The 17,311-nt window shown below is 43.2% G+C and overlaps 1 protein-coding gene across 1 annotated transcript in view; it reads right to left on the bottom strand.

Moving 5' to 3' along the window:
- Positions 1-367, bottom strand: part of ca9 (carbonic anhydrase IX) — a 91,472-nt gene extending 91,105 nt beyond the window's left edge. Inside the window, exon 1 of the mRNA XM_080196864.1 lies at positions 118-367. Within this exon, the coding sequence (XP_080052990.1) occupies positions 118-223 (106 nt within the window). The 5' untranslated portion in view covers positions 224-367. The remainder of the gene's footprint in view (positions 1-117) is intronic.
- Positions 368-17,311: the final 16,944 nt, after the last annotated feature.

Raw genomic sequence — 17,311 nt, 5'->3', positions numbered from 1 at the left:
AAAGTAGATTTCTGAGATTGCAGAAGCAAATACAGGAAATCAATTTGTTCCACCTTGTACAATTGTTTAAATCAATCAACATATAACCTTTTCTGTCCTTAGATCAAATCCTCTTACCTTCATCACTTTCTTCACTTTCAGAATCAGGATCTGTACCACATGTAGCAGTTGTTAAAAGTTGAGCCAGTATCAGGAACAATAATCTGTCCATTCTACAAGACATTCTACAATTTTGACTTGATATAAAAGCTTCGACTGAGCTCACAGTCAACTCTTACAGCTCTCCCAATTCTATAATTCTAACTTGCAGTCTCACTAACATGAAGAACTGCAGCAAGCAGCCTTCTGCAGACTGTTTCAATGACTCTGCCTCCTCTAATGCTTTCTGTGTGAAACGTCAAGTGAATGGCATGCTGTCTTAAATACCTATCAACAATTAAAGGTGATAGCCAGTCCTTGTATCCACATTGCATTATTTTGCCAGGCAGAAAATAAGCCTTTGCTGGAGAGTTGAAGCCTGTAATGCGATTCCGCTGATAGAGTGGTGCGAACAAAGTGCAGGATTAAAGGTGATATTCTGTTGCAGGGTGTCTTAAAGAGGAATAGCAAACTTCTATATCCTGTTCTTTCGTTTTACTTACATTTTAAAAATTAATGACTGTGTTGCAAAAGAAATGTCATAACAATTATTTTGATAGCATGTAACTGAATACTTTAAATGTAAAAAAATGCTAATCATTAGACCTTAAGGGGAGATGGTGGATTGGTAGTATTGTCACTGGTCTTGTAATCCAGAAACCCAAGGTAATGCTTTGGGGACTCAGGTTTGAATTCCACCATGCCACATGGTGAAATTTGAATTCAATGCCAATCTGGAATTAAAGTCTAATGATCACCATGAAACAATTGTTGTAAAAACCCATTTGATACATTAATGTCTTTAAGGGAAGGAAATCTGCTGTCATTGGGCGCAATCTCACTGGCCATTCACACCACGGTCCGGCTGCAGTGAAGTCGGAGAATTTGGTGGCCAGCCAACACTCTGTTTACTGCAGTGGGATGGGAAAATCCTGCTGACGTGAACAACTACAACATTCCGGCCATTATCTTGCATGTGATTCCAGACCCACAGTGACTCTTTTTATTTGTGCATGGGATATGGGCTGTGCTGGCTAGACCTGCATTTATTGCCCATCCCAAGTTGCCCTTGAGAGGGTCATGGTATGCTGCTTTCTTGAACCACTGCAGTTCCTGATATGTGGATACGCCCACAGTGCTTTTAGGGAGGCGGTTTCCAGGATTTTGACCCAGCAACAGTGAATGAGTGGCAATATATTTCCAAGTCAGGGTGAAGAGTGGCTTGGAGAGGAACTTCCAGATGGTAGTGCTCCCATTTAACTGCTGCCCTAAGTGGTAGTGGTTATGGGTTTGGAAGTTATCACCTAAGCAGCCTTAGTGAGTTCTTGCAGCATATCTTACAGATGGTACACACGGCTGCCACTGTTTGTTGGTGGTGGAGGGATTGAATGTTTATGGAAGGGAAACCAATCAAGCGGGTTGTTTTATCCTGGATGTTGTTGGAGCGCCATTTATTCAGGCAAATGGAGAGTACTCCAATTACATTACTGACTTGTGCCTTGTAGTTAGTGGGCAGTCAGGAAGTGAGTTATTTGGTGCAGGATTCCTAGCCTTTGATCTGTCCTGGTAGCCACTGTATTTATATGGCTAGTCCAATTCAGTTTTTGGTCAATGGTAATCACCAGGATGTTGATAGTGGGGGGTTCAGCTATAGTAATGCCATGGAATTTCAAGAGGTAATGGTTGGGTTCTCTCTTGATGGTGATGATCATTGCCTGACACTTGCATGTTACAAATATTGCTTGCCATTTATCAGCCCAAGCCTGGATATTGTGAAGGTCTTTCTGCATTTGTATGCAAACTGCTTTAATTTCTGAGGAGTCACAATTGGTAGTGAGCATTGTATAATCGTCAGCAAACATCCCCACTTCTGATCATATGATGGAAGGAAGATTACGAATGAAGCAACTGAAGATGGTTGGGCCTAGGAAACCACTCTGAGGAATTCCTGCAGTGATGTCTTGAAGCTGAGATGATTGACCTCCAACCAGCACCACCATCTTCCTTTGTGCCAGGTATGACTCCAACCAGCGGAAAGTTTTCCTCCTCAGTTATCACTGACTCCAGTTTTGCTACCTCACAACTCCAGGGACCTGGGTTCAACTCCCGGCTTGGGTGACTGTTTGCACGTTCTCCCTGTGTCTGCATGGATTTCCTCCGGGTACTCCGGTTTCCTCCCATACTCCAAAGACGTGCAGGTTAGGTTGTTTGGCTAAATTACCCCTTAGTTTCCCAGGATGGGTAGGTTAGAGGGATTAGCAGGGTAAATATGTGGGGTGAAACGGATGGGGCTTGGGTGGGGTTGTCATTGGTGAAGACTAGATGGGCTAAATGGCCTCCTTCTGCACTGTAGGGTTTCTATGATTCTATAACAGTTTTGAGTAGCTGAGACAATGCTGGAAGTGAATTTAGTGGTGGATTTAGTGGTGGAATAGAATATAGGATTGGAAGTTTGGGTTTGTGATGAACAGAGTATCAATATTATCCATGGTTTGGTCCAAGTTGAGCAGACTTAGGGAAATGGATTCAGGGGCAATGGCATGACATTTATTGCAGAAGTCCAAAATAATATTATCCTAGCTTCTCCTTTTCTGCAACGTTTCCTTTCTCCCCACATTCAGTTGGAAGAAGCTGTGATTTATTAGAGGCTAATGGGAGGAATTAAACTCCCTGCGCGTGGCAAGGCAGTCAACTCAAAACTGGTTTTCCATTCTGCTGTCATCTTTCATTAGTCACAGTTTTACTACCTGGTTAAGGTTCTTGCCTGACTCAGGCAGGGACCTCATGAATAGGTTTAAGTTGGAGCATTATTCCACAGATGCACAGGTGCACTCTGCCAAGACATGACAAGAATAAAACAACTCTTAATGCAATTGGATGAGAACATTTCTAAAGAGTCCTTTGGTGTGGATGGTTGTTTTTATTCATTCGTGGGACATGGGTGTCATTTGGCTGGCCAGCATTTATTGCCCATCCATAGTTGCCCTTGGAGGGCAGCTGAGAGTCAACCACATTGCTGTGACTCTGGAGTTACATGTAGGTCAGACCAGATAATGATGGCAGATTTCCTTTCCTAAAGGACATCACTGAACCAGAAGGGTTTTTTTGACAATCGACAACAGTTTCATGGTCACCAGTAGATTCTTAATTCCAAATGATTTTTGTTGGGTTCAAATCCTACCCTCTGCCATGATGGGATTCAAACACAGGTCACCTGATCATTAGCTGAGTTTCTGGATTAATAGTCTAGCGATAATACAACTAAGCCATCGCCTCTCCGGTGTCTGGTCAAGGCCATGGCAAATGTGAGGGATGCGCAAATGGGAAAATAGATCAAAGGAAAGGAAAGTGTAAGAATGGGAACCAAGGTGGACTGAGGGTGATGCTAAGGAATAGGTTGAGAATATATCTTTTCATGATGGGGAAATCTAAAGGATTGCTGCGTTTTAATTAACCAGCAAGGCCATCGGACAATATCCAGAAGCCTGCTGTCTATGACAGGTAGTATGTCCAAACCTGCAGGCATTAGGTCTGGCTGAGCTCAATCTGCTCTAACTGGGCTCTTTTCCAGTGTATCTGGATTGAGGCAGGTTTTGTTGGCAGCCCTGTTTGTTCTGTACAAGTTGGCATGCAGCTCCATTCAACAAGTGAATGAAGGTCAACCAAATCACTCACAGCAGCACCTAACAGGGTCTCTAGTGTGACTTCTGATGTACAATCATATTAAGCTGTTGCCTGAATGACAAAGGTGGGTGGCACGGTGGCACAGCGGTTAGCACTGCCGCCTCATAGCACCAGGGACCTGGGTTCGATTCCCGGCTTGAGTCATTGTCTTTGTGGAGTTTGCACGTTCTCCCTGTGTGTATGTGGGTTTCCTCCGGGTGCTCTGGTTTCTCCCCACAGTCCAAAAGATGTGCTGGTTGGGTGCAGTCACCCGAACAGGTGCCAGAGTGTGGCGACTAGGGGAATTTCACGGTAACTTCATTGCAGTGCCAATGTAAGCCTTGCTTGTGACTAACAAATAAACTTTAGAAAGTCATTCAACAATGGTGGGAATACAGTTGAATTTGTTTGTGTATCTCAACCTGGCTGCCCATATGTAACAATTTCCGACAAGTTTCACCGCATCAAGACCAGGAACAAGGCCTTGAGTGATTTTCCTCCCATTTCCCCAAAATAATTTCATTTTACAATTACATGGTAAATTTCATACAATAAAAATATTTCAAATCTTAACTTGCTGCATATAAAATCCTCTCCTCACCACCCCTCTGGCTCTTCTGTCAATTAACTTTGAATCTTACCTGCCAGGAGAATTTCACCGGTGTGAAAGGAGATAAAGAATTTAACCACCAAATTTTTCTGTATTTTTGACACTCGAGGAGTTAGTTAGTTATTGGTGATGCTGCTGTGTAAGATATGGAGAGCACCGACTGGCTCTTCCTGCTCATGCTTATGTACATTTGTGTCTATTCATGGCTAAAATAAAAATAGATATTTTAGTCCCAAAATTTGCTTCATAAAAGCCACATCAGCCCCAGCAGACACAGATTTCAGTTTGTAAGTGAAAGCGAATCATGACAGGATCCTGGCTGACCACAAAAGAATGAAGATGCTGAGGGAAACAAACATGAGGGTGGAATTTTCCGATAATTTGTCAAAGTGTCGGTTCCAGTGAGAAGTCCAGAAGGAATCCCATTATAAAAATAATTGTAGCTTCAGCCACTTTGAATTTTTTTTCATGAGTTTCACGCCATGCTCGTGATGGCCTGCCTCTGACCTCTGATTCGCTCACCCCAGCATCATTTGATATCAACAATCAGGGAGGTTGGGACTCCTTCTAAACAACTCCCCAGCAGTCCCCATCACTTGTTCCAAGTTCAATTGGAGGATGGGGAGGCATAGCGGCAGCAATCTGGAGGTATAGTGTTCTCCTCTGGTAGATATATGCCCAGTATTGGCTCATCTGAGCCACCTCAATGTATGCCCCTGCCTCTGATAATGGGGGCTCTTCTACATTTTCCTCTGCAGGGCACTGGTCTTGCCCCTGATAATTCAGTGGGCACTGCCACCCTCTCCAGGGCACTGGCCCTGTCCATGTGCAGCCTCACCCTGTTCCAGTGTAATCAGAAGAACACAACTCCACAGGCTCCATCATCCTCACACTCCAGGAACTGGAAGGGAGGAAACAGATCAGGGAGCCAGGAGGAGTCCTGTCAATGTCCAGACCCATCACCCTATCAATACATGGGATATTCACCTTTGCACATTTCCTTATGTTAGCACCTTTTCAATGAGCTTCACTCTTTACTCTCAAACACAATGACCAAGTCCCCACATGAGCTTCTCCCAACTCAATGGGCATCTATCTGAGATAGCATTCGTTGCTCATCGAACTCCCAAGGGTGTGGACTGAGGGTACATACATTCAATGACTTGATCTGTGTGCTGACTCCCTGGAGTGATGGGGGGTGGGCGGGGTGTGCTGAATAACTGATGCAACACTTCTCATTTTTGGGTTGCTTTCTGAGCTTTGTTGCCTTTGCCTTTCGTATTGGGGGTTAATCCTGTGTCACCGTTTTCTTATCGAGAGATGAGTATAAGCCATGGAGGTCAATGCTCGAGGGTTCAGGTCTCATCTCTCAAGTCAAAACAAATCATCAACTAAACTAAATCGAATAAAATGAGGGAAAAATAAAAGAAGCAGCCCTTTAAAGGGACAAAAACAAGTCACAAAGGGTTAGTTAACAAGTGGGTGCCAGTCAGTGGCAGAAGCATGCATAACAATATTAACTTGATGGGCATAATTGACTCGTCAAAGAAGGATCAGTGATGTTATTAGGGAGGTGGCTTCCTCCTGTGGCAGGCAAGGCTCACCTGATTTATTTCAAGCCTTCAGATTAGACTCAACTTAAACTTTTTTTATTAGTCACAAGTAAGGCTTACATTAATACTGCAATGAAGTTACTGTGAAAATTCCCTAGTCGCCACACTCCGGTGCCTGTTTGGGTCAATGCACCGAACCAGCATGTCTTTCAGACTGTGGGAGGAAACCAGAACACCTGGAGGAAACCCATGCAGACACAGGGAGAACATGCAAACTCCACACAGACAGTGACCCAAGCTGGGAATCAAACCTAGGTCCCTGGCACTGTGAGGTAGCAGTGCTAACCACTATGCTACCATGCTGCCCCTAATCCTTCACTTTAACCTGCTGTCATCAATGCCCTGGAAAACATAACATAAAGTGAACCCTTTCTTAATGAAGGGTAGTATCTGTATGTTATTGGTTAATGGATGGCATTAGCCATCAGTCGAGTTTGTATAGAAGTTTGTTGGTTTATATGTTGTTGCGAGTTGTCTGCAGCTTTGAAGGCAGGCCGTGGACAACTCACAACACATACCAGCTATCCATCATAGTGTTTTGTTTGTTAAATGTAATTAACATGGTTATTTGTTGATTGTTAAGTGCAATCAAAATAACTTGTAATGTACTTTTGTATCTGTATTTTGTACTATTTTGTAATAAAAAGAGTTCCCCAGCTGTTATAGGGATATGATCAGCACAACTTGTGGGCCAAAGGGTCTGTTTGTGCTGTATTTTTCTATGTTCTATGTTATGACTTGTGGATCATACAAGCTTTCCATCTTGTACATCCTTCCACCCATGGTAACATTCCTGAAGACCTGACCTCCCAGACTATAGGCAGTGCCCATTCCCAGTGCTCATGCCCAACAGCTGGCCCTTGCCTCTTGAGTGTGGAAGACAAATATGACTGGCCTCATTGTCCCCTCTGTGTCAGGATCCTATTGCCCTATTGCCCACAATCCCTGTCCAACTTAAAGTGCTATCGAATCCCACCTTGGCACCTCACATTTGCCCCCTGTGCTGACACAGTGAATCTTTCCTCTTCCATCCATTTCCAGCTGCCAACCCAGAAAGGCAACCCCTCAGAGGAACAGTCACTTAGATCCCAGCAAGGACGACCCCAGGTATGCAAAGTCCACACTAAACCATCTACCCCACCAGGCACCAGTCCCATTGAAGATGAAGAACATTACAATAACAGAGGTCTGTAATAGCCATCTCCCTACCCTTCCAACCTAGCCAAACTGCTGGGATTCAATGCCCTACCCTTGAGAATGACTTAATTAGTTCCCTGACTTCATCTTCAGTGCCCCCTTTCTAATAGACTCCCTGATGGTTAGTGGGAACCTGTGTGCTCACCTCCAAATTCCTTTCGGAGGTGAGGTTGACAGCCTCACAGTTTTATAGAGCTGTTACAAACCACATCAACATGCTTTGAATAATCGATATGGGTGAAAGTACCAGTGGGACAGCTTGCTAATGATATTATGACAGAGATCCAGAGGAGGTTTATCAAGATGCTGCCTGGACTGGAGAACCTGAGGTACGAGGAAAGATTAAATAGCCTGATACATTTATATGATTTTGTGCAGCAAAGACAAGGTGGATGGAAGACACTTTTTCCAATAATAGATGAATCAATAACCAGGGACATAGATTCAAGGTAAGCAGCAGAAACCAAGAGGGGAGTTGAGGAGAAATTAAGATGATGGAAGTCTGGAACTCACTGCCTGAGAGATTAGTCAAGTTAGAAACCCTTGTACCACTTAAGAAATAATTAGAAATTTACTTGCCCTGCCAAGGGTAGAGAATGGGATTCGTTTAGTCAGATCTTTGTGGACTGATATGGACGTGATGGACCAAATGACTGTTTTGTGCTGCAAACTCTATGAATCTATAAATCTATGAATATTAGTTTCCTCAGAATGTCTGGCATTCTACCCTGTTCCTCCATGGTGAAGTAATTATGCAACGTGTCTGTAATTTCCTTATTTTCATTGAATATTTTATCATTCACGTTGCTCTTTATCTGTTCACTGCCCTCTTTATTGTAATAGAATTGTAAAATCTCTTTGCATTGGTTTGGATATTCCTTGCAGATTTACATTCGTACAATCTGTTCTGTCATTTCTTGACCTTGTTTGTATCTTTCCCCTCTCCAGAATCTGTGCTTCCTTTTACATGTCTGTATGTTTTTTTTTCTTCGAACTTTATGACCACTTTAGTCAGCCATGTCTTTTTGGCACGTGCAAGTCTTGTTCCTTCAGGATACAAGCAGCTTCTGTATCACACTAAATTATTTTTTGAACATCCTGCAGATCTAACAGATTTAACATAGAACATAGAACATAGAACATTACAGCGCAGAACAGGCCCTTCGGCCCACGATGTTGCGCCGACCAGTTACGAAACAATGACCCACTAACCTAAACCAATCCCTTCTCGTCCATAAACCTATCCACGGATCTCTTAAACGCCCCCAAACTAGGCGCATTTACAACTGCAGCAGGCAGGGCATTCCAATCCCTCACCACCCTCTGGGTAAAGAACCTACCCCTGACATCCGTCCTATAACTACCACCCCTTAATTTAAAGCCATGCCCCCTTGTGCTAGATTTCTCCATCAGAGGAAAAAGGCTATCACTATCCACCCTATCTAAACCTCTAATCATCTTATATGTTTCAATAAGATCCCCTCTTAGCCGCCTTCTTTCCAGCGAAAACAACCCCAAATCCCTCAGCCTCTCCTCATAGGACCTCCCCTCCATACCAGGCAACATCCTGGTAAACCTCCTCTGCACCCTCTCCAAAGCCTCCACATCCTTCCTATAATGTGGGGACCAGAACTGCACACAGTACTCCAAGTGCGGCCGCACCAGAGTTGTGTACAGTTGCAACATGACACTGCGACTCCTAAATTCAATCCCCCTACCAATAAACGCCAAGACACCGTATGCCTTCTTAACAACCTTATCTACTTGACTCCCAACTTTCAGGGATCTATGTACACATACACCTAGATCCCTCTGCTCATCCACACTATTCAAAGTCCTCCCGTTAGCCCTATACTCGACACATCTGTTGCTCCTACCAAAGTGAATTACCTCACACTTCTCTGCATTAAACTCCATCCGCCACCTCTCAGCCCAGCTCTGCAACCTGTCTAAGTCTTCCTGCAAACTATGACACCCTTCATCACTATCTACCACACCTCCGACTTTGGTGTCATCAGCAAACTTACTAATCCACCCAACTATACCCTCATCCAGATCATTAATAAAAATTACAAACAGCAGTGGCCCCAAAACAGATCCCTGAGGCACACCACTCGAAACCGAACTCCATGATGAATATTTACCATCAACCACCACCCTCTGTCTCCTATCCGCTAGCCAATTCCTGATCCAAGTCCCTAGATCACCCCCAATCCCATACATCTGCATTTTCTGCAGAAGCCTACCATGGTGAACCTTGTCTAGTTTACGGTGATAACATTGAAGTTGGCTTAATTAAAAGTAGAATCTTAGGAGATATTTTGATGTTTCTCCTTCTCAAACACTATGACTCAGAATTTTGTTATCCCCCCGCCCATCCCCGGTCCTGATTCGTCGAGACAGGAGATTTCCTGTCTCAGTGAAACCGACCTTTAAAACTAGCCAGTATGGATTTTTGCTTGGAGACTGGGCAGTCCCAGGATGAATGTGCAAGCTTCAGAATACACAAAATGCAAGACCTGCCTCTTAGCTCTGGCACAGTGTTTAAATAAATACATAATAAAATAAAATATTCCCCTCCAGTCCTCACCCCTCAAACCCCCACACACTCCCTATGCCCCATCCATGCCAACCTCTACGCTATCCGCCCACATGGTACCCATATGCCTTGACACCTGAGTGCCATTTTATCCATTACATTATCCAATACCCATGCCAAATTAGAGCCCCTCTACTCATTCCATTGCCCATATATTGCCTTTGCCAACTTAGCGCAAATTATGCTAATCCATGCCTCCCAAACATCTTTTGCCCTTACCCTGTCCTTAAGAACATAAGAAATAAGAAATAGGAGCAGGAGTAGGCCATCTAGCCCTTCGAGCCTGCCCCGCCATTCAATAAGATCATGGCTGATCTGTCGTGGCTCAGTTCCACTTTCCCGCCCTCTCCCCATAACCCTTAATCCCCTCTCTTATCAAGAATCCATCAACCAGCTTCTTAAAAATATTTAGCGAGGCAGCCTCCACCACTTCAACGGGCAGAGAATTCCAGAGATTCACCATCCTTTGAGTGAAGAAGTTCCTCCTCAACTCCGTTCTAAACCGCCTCCCCTTTATCTTGAGGCTGTGCCCCCTAGTCCTACTGTCTTTTTTGAGCGGGAAGAGTCTCTCCACCTCTAACCTATCCATCCCATTCATCATCTTATACGTCTCAATGAGATCTCCCCTCATTCTTCTAAACTCTAACGAGTACAAGCCTAGTTTATTCAGCCTCTCCTCATAGCTCAACCCCCTCAACTCCGGTATCAGCCTAGTAAACCTCCTCTGCACTCCCTCCAAGGCCAAAATATCCTTGCGCAGGTGCGGCGCCCAAAACTGCACACAGTACTCCAGCTGCCCTTGGATTGTCCCTTGGTAGTTTTGATATTTCTTGGCTGGGCTCTTTCAGAGAGTTGGTGCTGACTTGATGGGTTAAATGGCCTCCTTCTGCACCGTACTGATTCTATGGATATGTTTGTAAATTAATATCATACAGTTTTGTAACAAAAGCTTACAAAATCACATTATTGCCTAAGAGTGTACCTCTGCCATGCTTGGAAATGCCTGGCATGAACTATAACTAATCTTCAAAGTGCACTAACATTAGAGTGGAAAATTAACTTTATTGTGAAGGTAATTGTGTGCTATGAGTTGACAGAAAGGGTGGGGTTAATTAAAATAGGATTTTGCTAAACCATGGCAAATAAAAGAATGTTAATCCTCAATCTTATCGCAGCTCGTAAAATAATTACAGTTGAACTATGTAGAAATGATTTGCTGAAGTAGCTACTCAGGCAGGAATATAAAAAGCCAAGGTTTGTGAAAATATAAAAGAGACAATGGCCAGGACTCTTCGGATGGTGGGGTTTCCCTTCCTGCCACCCAAGGAATTGATGGCGCGCACATTGCTTCCAAAACTTCCGGCCCCACAAGCATTCAGCACTCCACCAAGCCTTAATTAGCTGGAGGCAGGAATTCCAACCTACACTCCTTCAGGCTTAAGACATAGGAGCAGAATTAGGCCATTTAGCCCATCGAGCTGCTCTGCCATTCAATCGTGGCTGATAAATTTTTCAACCCTGTTCTCCGGCTTTTTCTCCGTAACTTTTGATCCCTTTACCAAACAAGAACCTAGCTATTCCTATCTTAAATGCACCCAATAAAGTCCATTGATTCACCACCCTCCAGCTGAGGAAATTTCTCCACATCGCAGTTCTAAAGGTAAAAGGTAAAAGTTCTGAACCGTTTACTCTGAGGCTGCATCCTCAAATGAAGCACCAGAAATTGCAAAAGACAGGACTGGGACTGCAAATAGTCTCCAGAGCCAGAGTCCCAGAAGTCCAAGACCAATGTGAAGGGCGGGGGGGGTGTGGTGGTGGTGGTCTCAGCATGGAGAAAGGGGGTGTAACTCAGCACAGGGGGTTAGGCAGAGGGTAAGAATTTAGGTCTCAATAACTTTTCTATCTTGGTCTCCAAGGTGATGTTGAACTGTATCTCTCAAAATCATACCACAGAAGCCGTGGTAAAACTCTTCCAACAAAAACTCAGGTTTTCCAACTTTTATTTCCGCTCCTTATTATTCCAGAATCCCTGTTTCAAACTAATGCAAATTCACCTCCTCCATTTGCTTAAGGTGCTTTGAACTCCTTAAACCAAGGCTCTCAGGCAATTTAATGTCATGAATCCACCAGGGGTAGTTTCTCACAAGCAACACCTACCATCCTCTAAAGTAAACCGTCAGTAGCAATTCTTGCTGAATTATTCAAGAACTGATTAAAGATAAAATCCACGGATGTTATGTCAGACTGACAGCAAACTTAAAAATTAGTTGCGTTATCAAAATCATACAAGGATGTTGTGGAAAGTCCAAAGATGTGCAGGTTAGGTTGACTGGCCATGCTAAAATTGCCCCTTAGTGTCCTGAGATGCATAGGTTAGAGGGATTAGCGGGTAAATGTGTAGGGATATGGGAGTAGGGCCTGGCCGGTGTAGACTCGATGGTCCAAATGGCCTCTTTCTGCACTGTAGGGTTTCTATGATTTCTATGCTTTCTATGAAAGGTTTCAGGGGGTGGAGAGCACTCACAGAGGCAAGACATTTTGGGGAGTGGGGTGGGGGAGCAATGTTGAAAGAAGTTTGTTGATGGAGGTTCTACCCCCCCCTACCTACCTGAGGCTTGAGCAGGTCTTCTCCTTGCCACTGATCTGCTGCTCCTGCCAGCCTGGAATTTAAGACTGGATGGGAAATGGCCCTTAAGAAATTACTAATTGGTCAATTAAGGGCCTCGATTGGGACATGGCTGGCAGGGCGTGCGACCTGTCCTGACCAATGTCATATTGGTACTATCCCACAAAAGCCATTTTATCAATAATTAGTGTTGGTGTAAATTTAACATCTGAGAAGTCAAATAGAATAATACAATACTGAGTGATTCATATGGACACAATTGACAGAGTGATAACAGTATCCTGGAGAACAGAAAAGCTCAGGGCTTTATAACTATTATTGAACACTGGAGATTAGATTACAGCACTGTTACTGTGTTCTAATATGTTGTTTATTATTATTTATGATATTTGCTTGTTCAGTATTATGGGAGAATTGATTCCTTTTTTTCAGTTGACAGTTGCCCAGAAGTCAGCTCTTGGCCAATTCATGGTGTGCAGCTCTTGGTGTGTAACAGTGTTCCCACTGGTTGTGTCTAATAATCTGGACCCTCCCCAATCAACTGTGCATTATGGTTTTACATTTTAATATTTATTTTTCAAGACATCTTAATGTAATTTGTTATAGTTACCACTGAAATGCTTATGGCACAGATAATATTAAATGATTATTAACTTGTTAAAAGTATTTAGCCCGTGTTTAATATTCTCCCAGCATTTTCATCTGTGATCTCTCCTGTGATTACTGGTGGCACGGTAGCACAGTGGTTAGCACTGCTGCCCTACAGTACCCAGGGACCTGCGTTTGATTCCTGGCTTGGGTCACTGTCTGTGTGGAGTTTTCACGTTCTTCCCCATGTCTCCTCCCACAGTCTGAAAGATGTGTTGGTTAGATGCATTGATATTTACCTGAACAGGCGCCAGAATGTGGTGTCTAGGTGAATTTCATAGTAACTTCATTGCAGTGTTAATGTAAACCTTGCTTACGACTAATAAATAAGCTTTAAAACTTTGTTATGATCAGAAGTTTATCTTTACTGCCCCTTATCTCCATGGGTATCAGTAGCTCTCTAGAATTTCATTCTTCACCTGAGAGATAAATATCAGTGGGTTGGTAACTGGGCAGGGAGTGCAGAATAGCTGCACTCATCCCTTGCTTCACGTGACATAGTCACGTTCCTGCTAGCTCACTTGATAGGGATAGCCAAACCATGGATAACTGTCTTTCCCCCATCCTCAGCATGGTGGCATTTCTCCCTCACAGCACCGGGTTCAATTCTGGCCATGGGTGATGACTATGTAAAGTCTGCACATTCTCCCCATGTCTGCATGGGTTTCCTCCAAGTGCTCCGGTTTCCTCCCACAGTCTACAGATGTGTAGGCTAGGTGGAGTAGACATGGTAAATGCGTGGGGTCATTGCGCTGCATGAATCTATGATTCTATAAAGTACCTGGATGAGCATCTGGCATGTCATACATTCTATGATTGGTATCGAGGCCAATTGTCATATTGGTACTGTATTCCTGGCTAGGATTGGCAAACAGCTCAGAACAATCTCTCTAGAGTGTATGATTGAGCACCCAAGTACCTGAAGTACATTAGTACCCCAAAACAAATATCCTGTTCACGTGCGAATACGAAAAGTAAAGCATTGAGTTCTGGACAATGGCCACATCATCGAGTTTCATATGATCCCGCTCCAGGCCAATGGAGAACGTCATTCCCCAAGCCTCGTCTGCCCCCGGAATTGGGGCAGGCATGCCAGTAAAATTCCAGCCATAGAGTCATAGAGGTTTTCAGCATGAAAACAAGCCCTTCAGACCAATTTGTCCATGCCACCCAATTTTTATCACTAAGCTAGTTCCAGTTGTCCACATTTGGTCCATATCTCTCTATACCCATTGTACCCATGTAACTGTCTATATGCTTTTTAAAAGACAAAATTGTACCCGCCTCTACTCCTGCCTGTAATAGCTCATTCCACCCTCTGTGTGAAAAAATTGCCTCTCTGGACCCTTTTGTATCTCTCCCTTCTCACCTTAAACCTTAGCCCTCTAGTTTTAGACTCCCATACCTTTGGAAAAGATGTTGACTATCTACCTTATCTATGTCCCTCTTATTTTATAGTTCTCTATAAGATCACTCTTAAACCTTTTACACCCCAGGGAAAAAAGTCCCAGTCTTGCTGGCCTTTCCTTATAACTCAAGCCATCAAGTTTCAGTAGCATCCAAGTAAATCTTTTCTGCACTCTCCCTAGTTTAATAATATCCTTTCTATAATAGGGCGACCAGAACTGTACACAGTATCCAAGTGTGACCTTCAATTTCAACAAGATGTCCCAACTCCTGTATTCAATGGTCATTTCAGGAAGTTAATCTGTAATAATTTTATTTTTATTATTCCATGGGATACAAGTGTCACTGACAAGGGCAGATATTGTTGCCCACCCTCGTCTGTCTTTGTTGGTGAACTACTTTCTTGAACCACTACAGTCCAGCTGTGTCGCATTGGTGAGTATACCTGTACGATGGGCACCCCTTCAGACAAATTGGTGACAGAAGAAATTAGACAAACTTTGTGGGCACTGTCTTTGGAATTTGATGATTTGCAAAATTGCTGCTGGTGTCTGCTTAATATCCTGGAGAGTCACCTTCTGGTTCTTTAGTTTCAGAGCCTGGTCATGGTCCCTCTTTTTCTCAGGTCCGAGGTTATATTATTTTGTAACAAATTAGTGTACAATATTACTATGTACAAAACAAAGCATTTGGTTGGTTTAAGGTGCTTTGCTCAGCTCCTTGCAGTGCTAAACCTGCTAAATCAGGTTAGTATCATCATTCTAATCTGGTATTTGAAATGTTGTACTCACTGTGAACCTGCTTCCATGTCTCAATCAACATTTTTATAAAATTCAACACTGTCTCAATGACCTTGTCGATGTAAAAGACTAGTCAGGAACTGAGGCTTGAACACTCATGGTCTAGAAATCCACGGCAATTATTGGTGACAAATGGTATGTTTCTGAGTGCTATGTTCCTCAATTCTCCAGTGATGACTTTAAACGATAATTTTCTGGAAAATTAATGAGAATAATTAGCAGTGAGTATAGTGATTGGGGTGAAATGGTCAAAGTAGAAACCCATTGCAATGTGATGCTACTCAGGCTGAGATGAGAGGACTACCTTTGACATTAAAGCAGCATTTGTCCAAATGTGCCATCATGGAGCCCGAGCAAAACTGGAGTCAATAGGAATCAGAGTGGAAACTCTCTGAAGGTTGGGGTCATTTTAGCTCAGCTGGCTGGACAGCTAATTCATAATGCAGATAACCACCAACAGTGTGGGTTGAATTCCTATATTGACTGAGGTTATTTATGACGGGTTTGCTTTTTCAATCTTGCCCACACCTGAGACATGGTGATCCTCAGGTTAAATCACTAAATCAACACCATCTTTTGAGGAGAAGAGCACCCACCCTATACTGGGTGCAAATGTCTCATTGCATCAACTCTTGGGAGAAACAAGTTTTAGTGACTTTTAAGTCTTGACAAGTACATGAATAGGATGGGAATAGAGGGATATGGTCCTTGGAAGGGTAGGGGGTTTCAGGTTTGGTTATGGGAGCACCTTAAAATCGCTGAAGAGTAAATCTGTAAAATAGCAAGGATGAATCACTTGATCAGTACTGATATGGTTGCGAGTGAAATACTTTTACTGTTAAGTTAGCTTTTAACAAGAATGGCCCAAATGAAGTTGGACATGAATCACGATAATGCAATTGCTTATGGTAGATTTGCAATTTACACATTTGGCGCATTATTATATTCCTTTAAGGCCTATAATCTCTAGACAGAATATTAATGAGGTATTAATGGCAGGTGGGGAAAGGGAAGAAGGGAACTATTACTAAGGTATGTTGACAAGTTACTCATCCCTCTGACCATAGGCTGATGATTCTGTTGAACAATGCAGGAATACTGGAGGCAGTCTACACTAGACCTGTCAAGAATATTAATGAAAACAGTGATATTTGCAAAAAGTACAGAAGAATGCCACTGTGACACCAGCTGTAAGCCTTCAACCAGTGAAAGACATTAAGAAACAATAGTGATGGACCTAAAAGGAAAAAATAATTTTACCATCTACATTTTTTTGATAACTGCTCTAGCATGAGCACTACATATGAACAACACGCTCCTGATGGTTGGTGGCTACAAATCTGATCAATTAGTTTATGGGAAAAATCCAAAACTATCTTCAATAATGTAGGATCATTCCCTGGCTTTGAAGCAGGTTGTTCAATGTCTACAGAACATTTGAATTCCACCCATGCAGGAAGGGCAGCATTTATTAAGGCAGAGGTTCCACAGAAAAATCAGGATAACTTTGAGATGTCGAATCAGGCTGTAAGAAATAAATTTTAAGCCCGGGGTCATCAGGTAACATAAAAGAGAGGGGCAGAACGAATAGAGGTGCCCAGGAAAAGTTACTGACCCAGATTGTAAAATGATAATCTTGCAACATGGTGACCAAATTCCACCCAGCTTACTGGCACTGATTACACATTGATTAGAACTGAACAGAGGATGGAAACTGAATATGTACCATGCACTTTGCGCACAGATTTATGCCAGATCTGTAGGAACAACAGGATTGTGGCAGATAACAAGGTATCTGAGAGTTCATCAAATGGCAGTGAAGATCAGAATAGAGTCATTTATCTACTATCTTTAAGCTACGTTTACCAGCCCTGGGAGATTTGGGGTGATCTCGGGAGACTCCCGGCCTTTCCAGGAGGGTTGTCAACCCTATTTGTTTCCCATGGGCCAGTTAAGGAGGTTGCTATCCTTGGAGAAGAAGAATGCTTGGTTAGCTAAAAGCACCTACAT

Source organism: Carcharhinus amblyrhynchos, chromosome 1 (genome assembly GCF_965287045.1).
Source record: "Carcharhinus amblyrhynchos chromosome 1, sCarAmb.v2.hapA, whole genome shotgun sequence".
Classification (NCBI taxonomy): Eukaryota; Metazoa; Chordata; class Chondrichthyes; order Carcharhiniformes; family Carcharhinidae; genus Carcharhinus; species Carcharhinus amblyrhynchos.
This window is presented reverse-complemented; position numbering and strand designations above follow the sequence as displayed.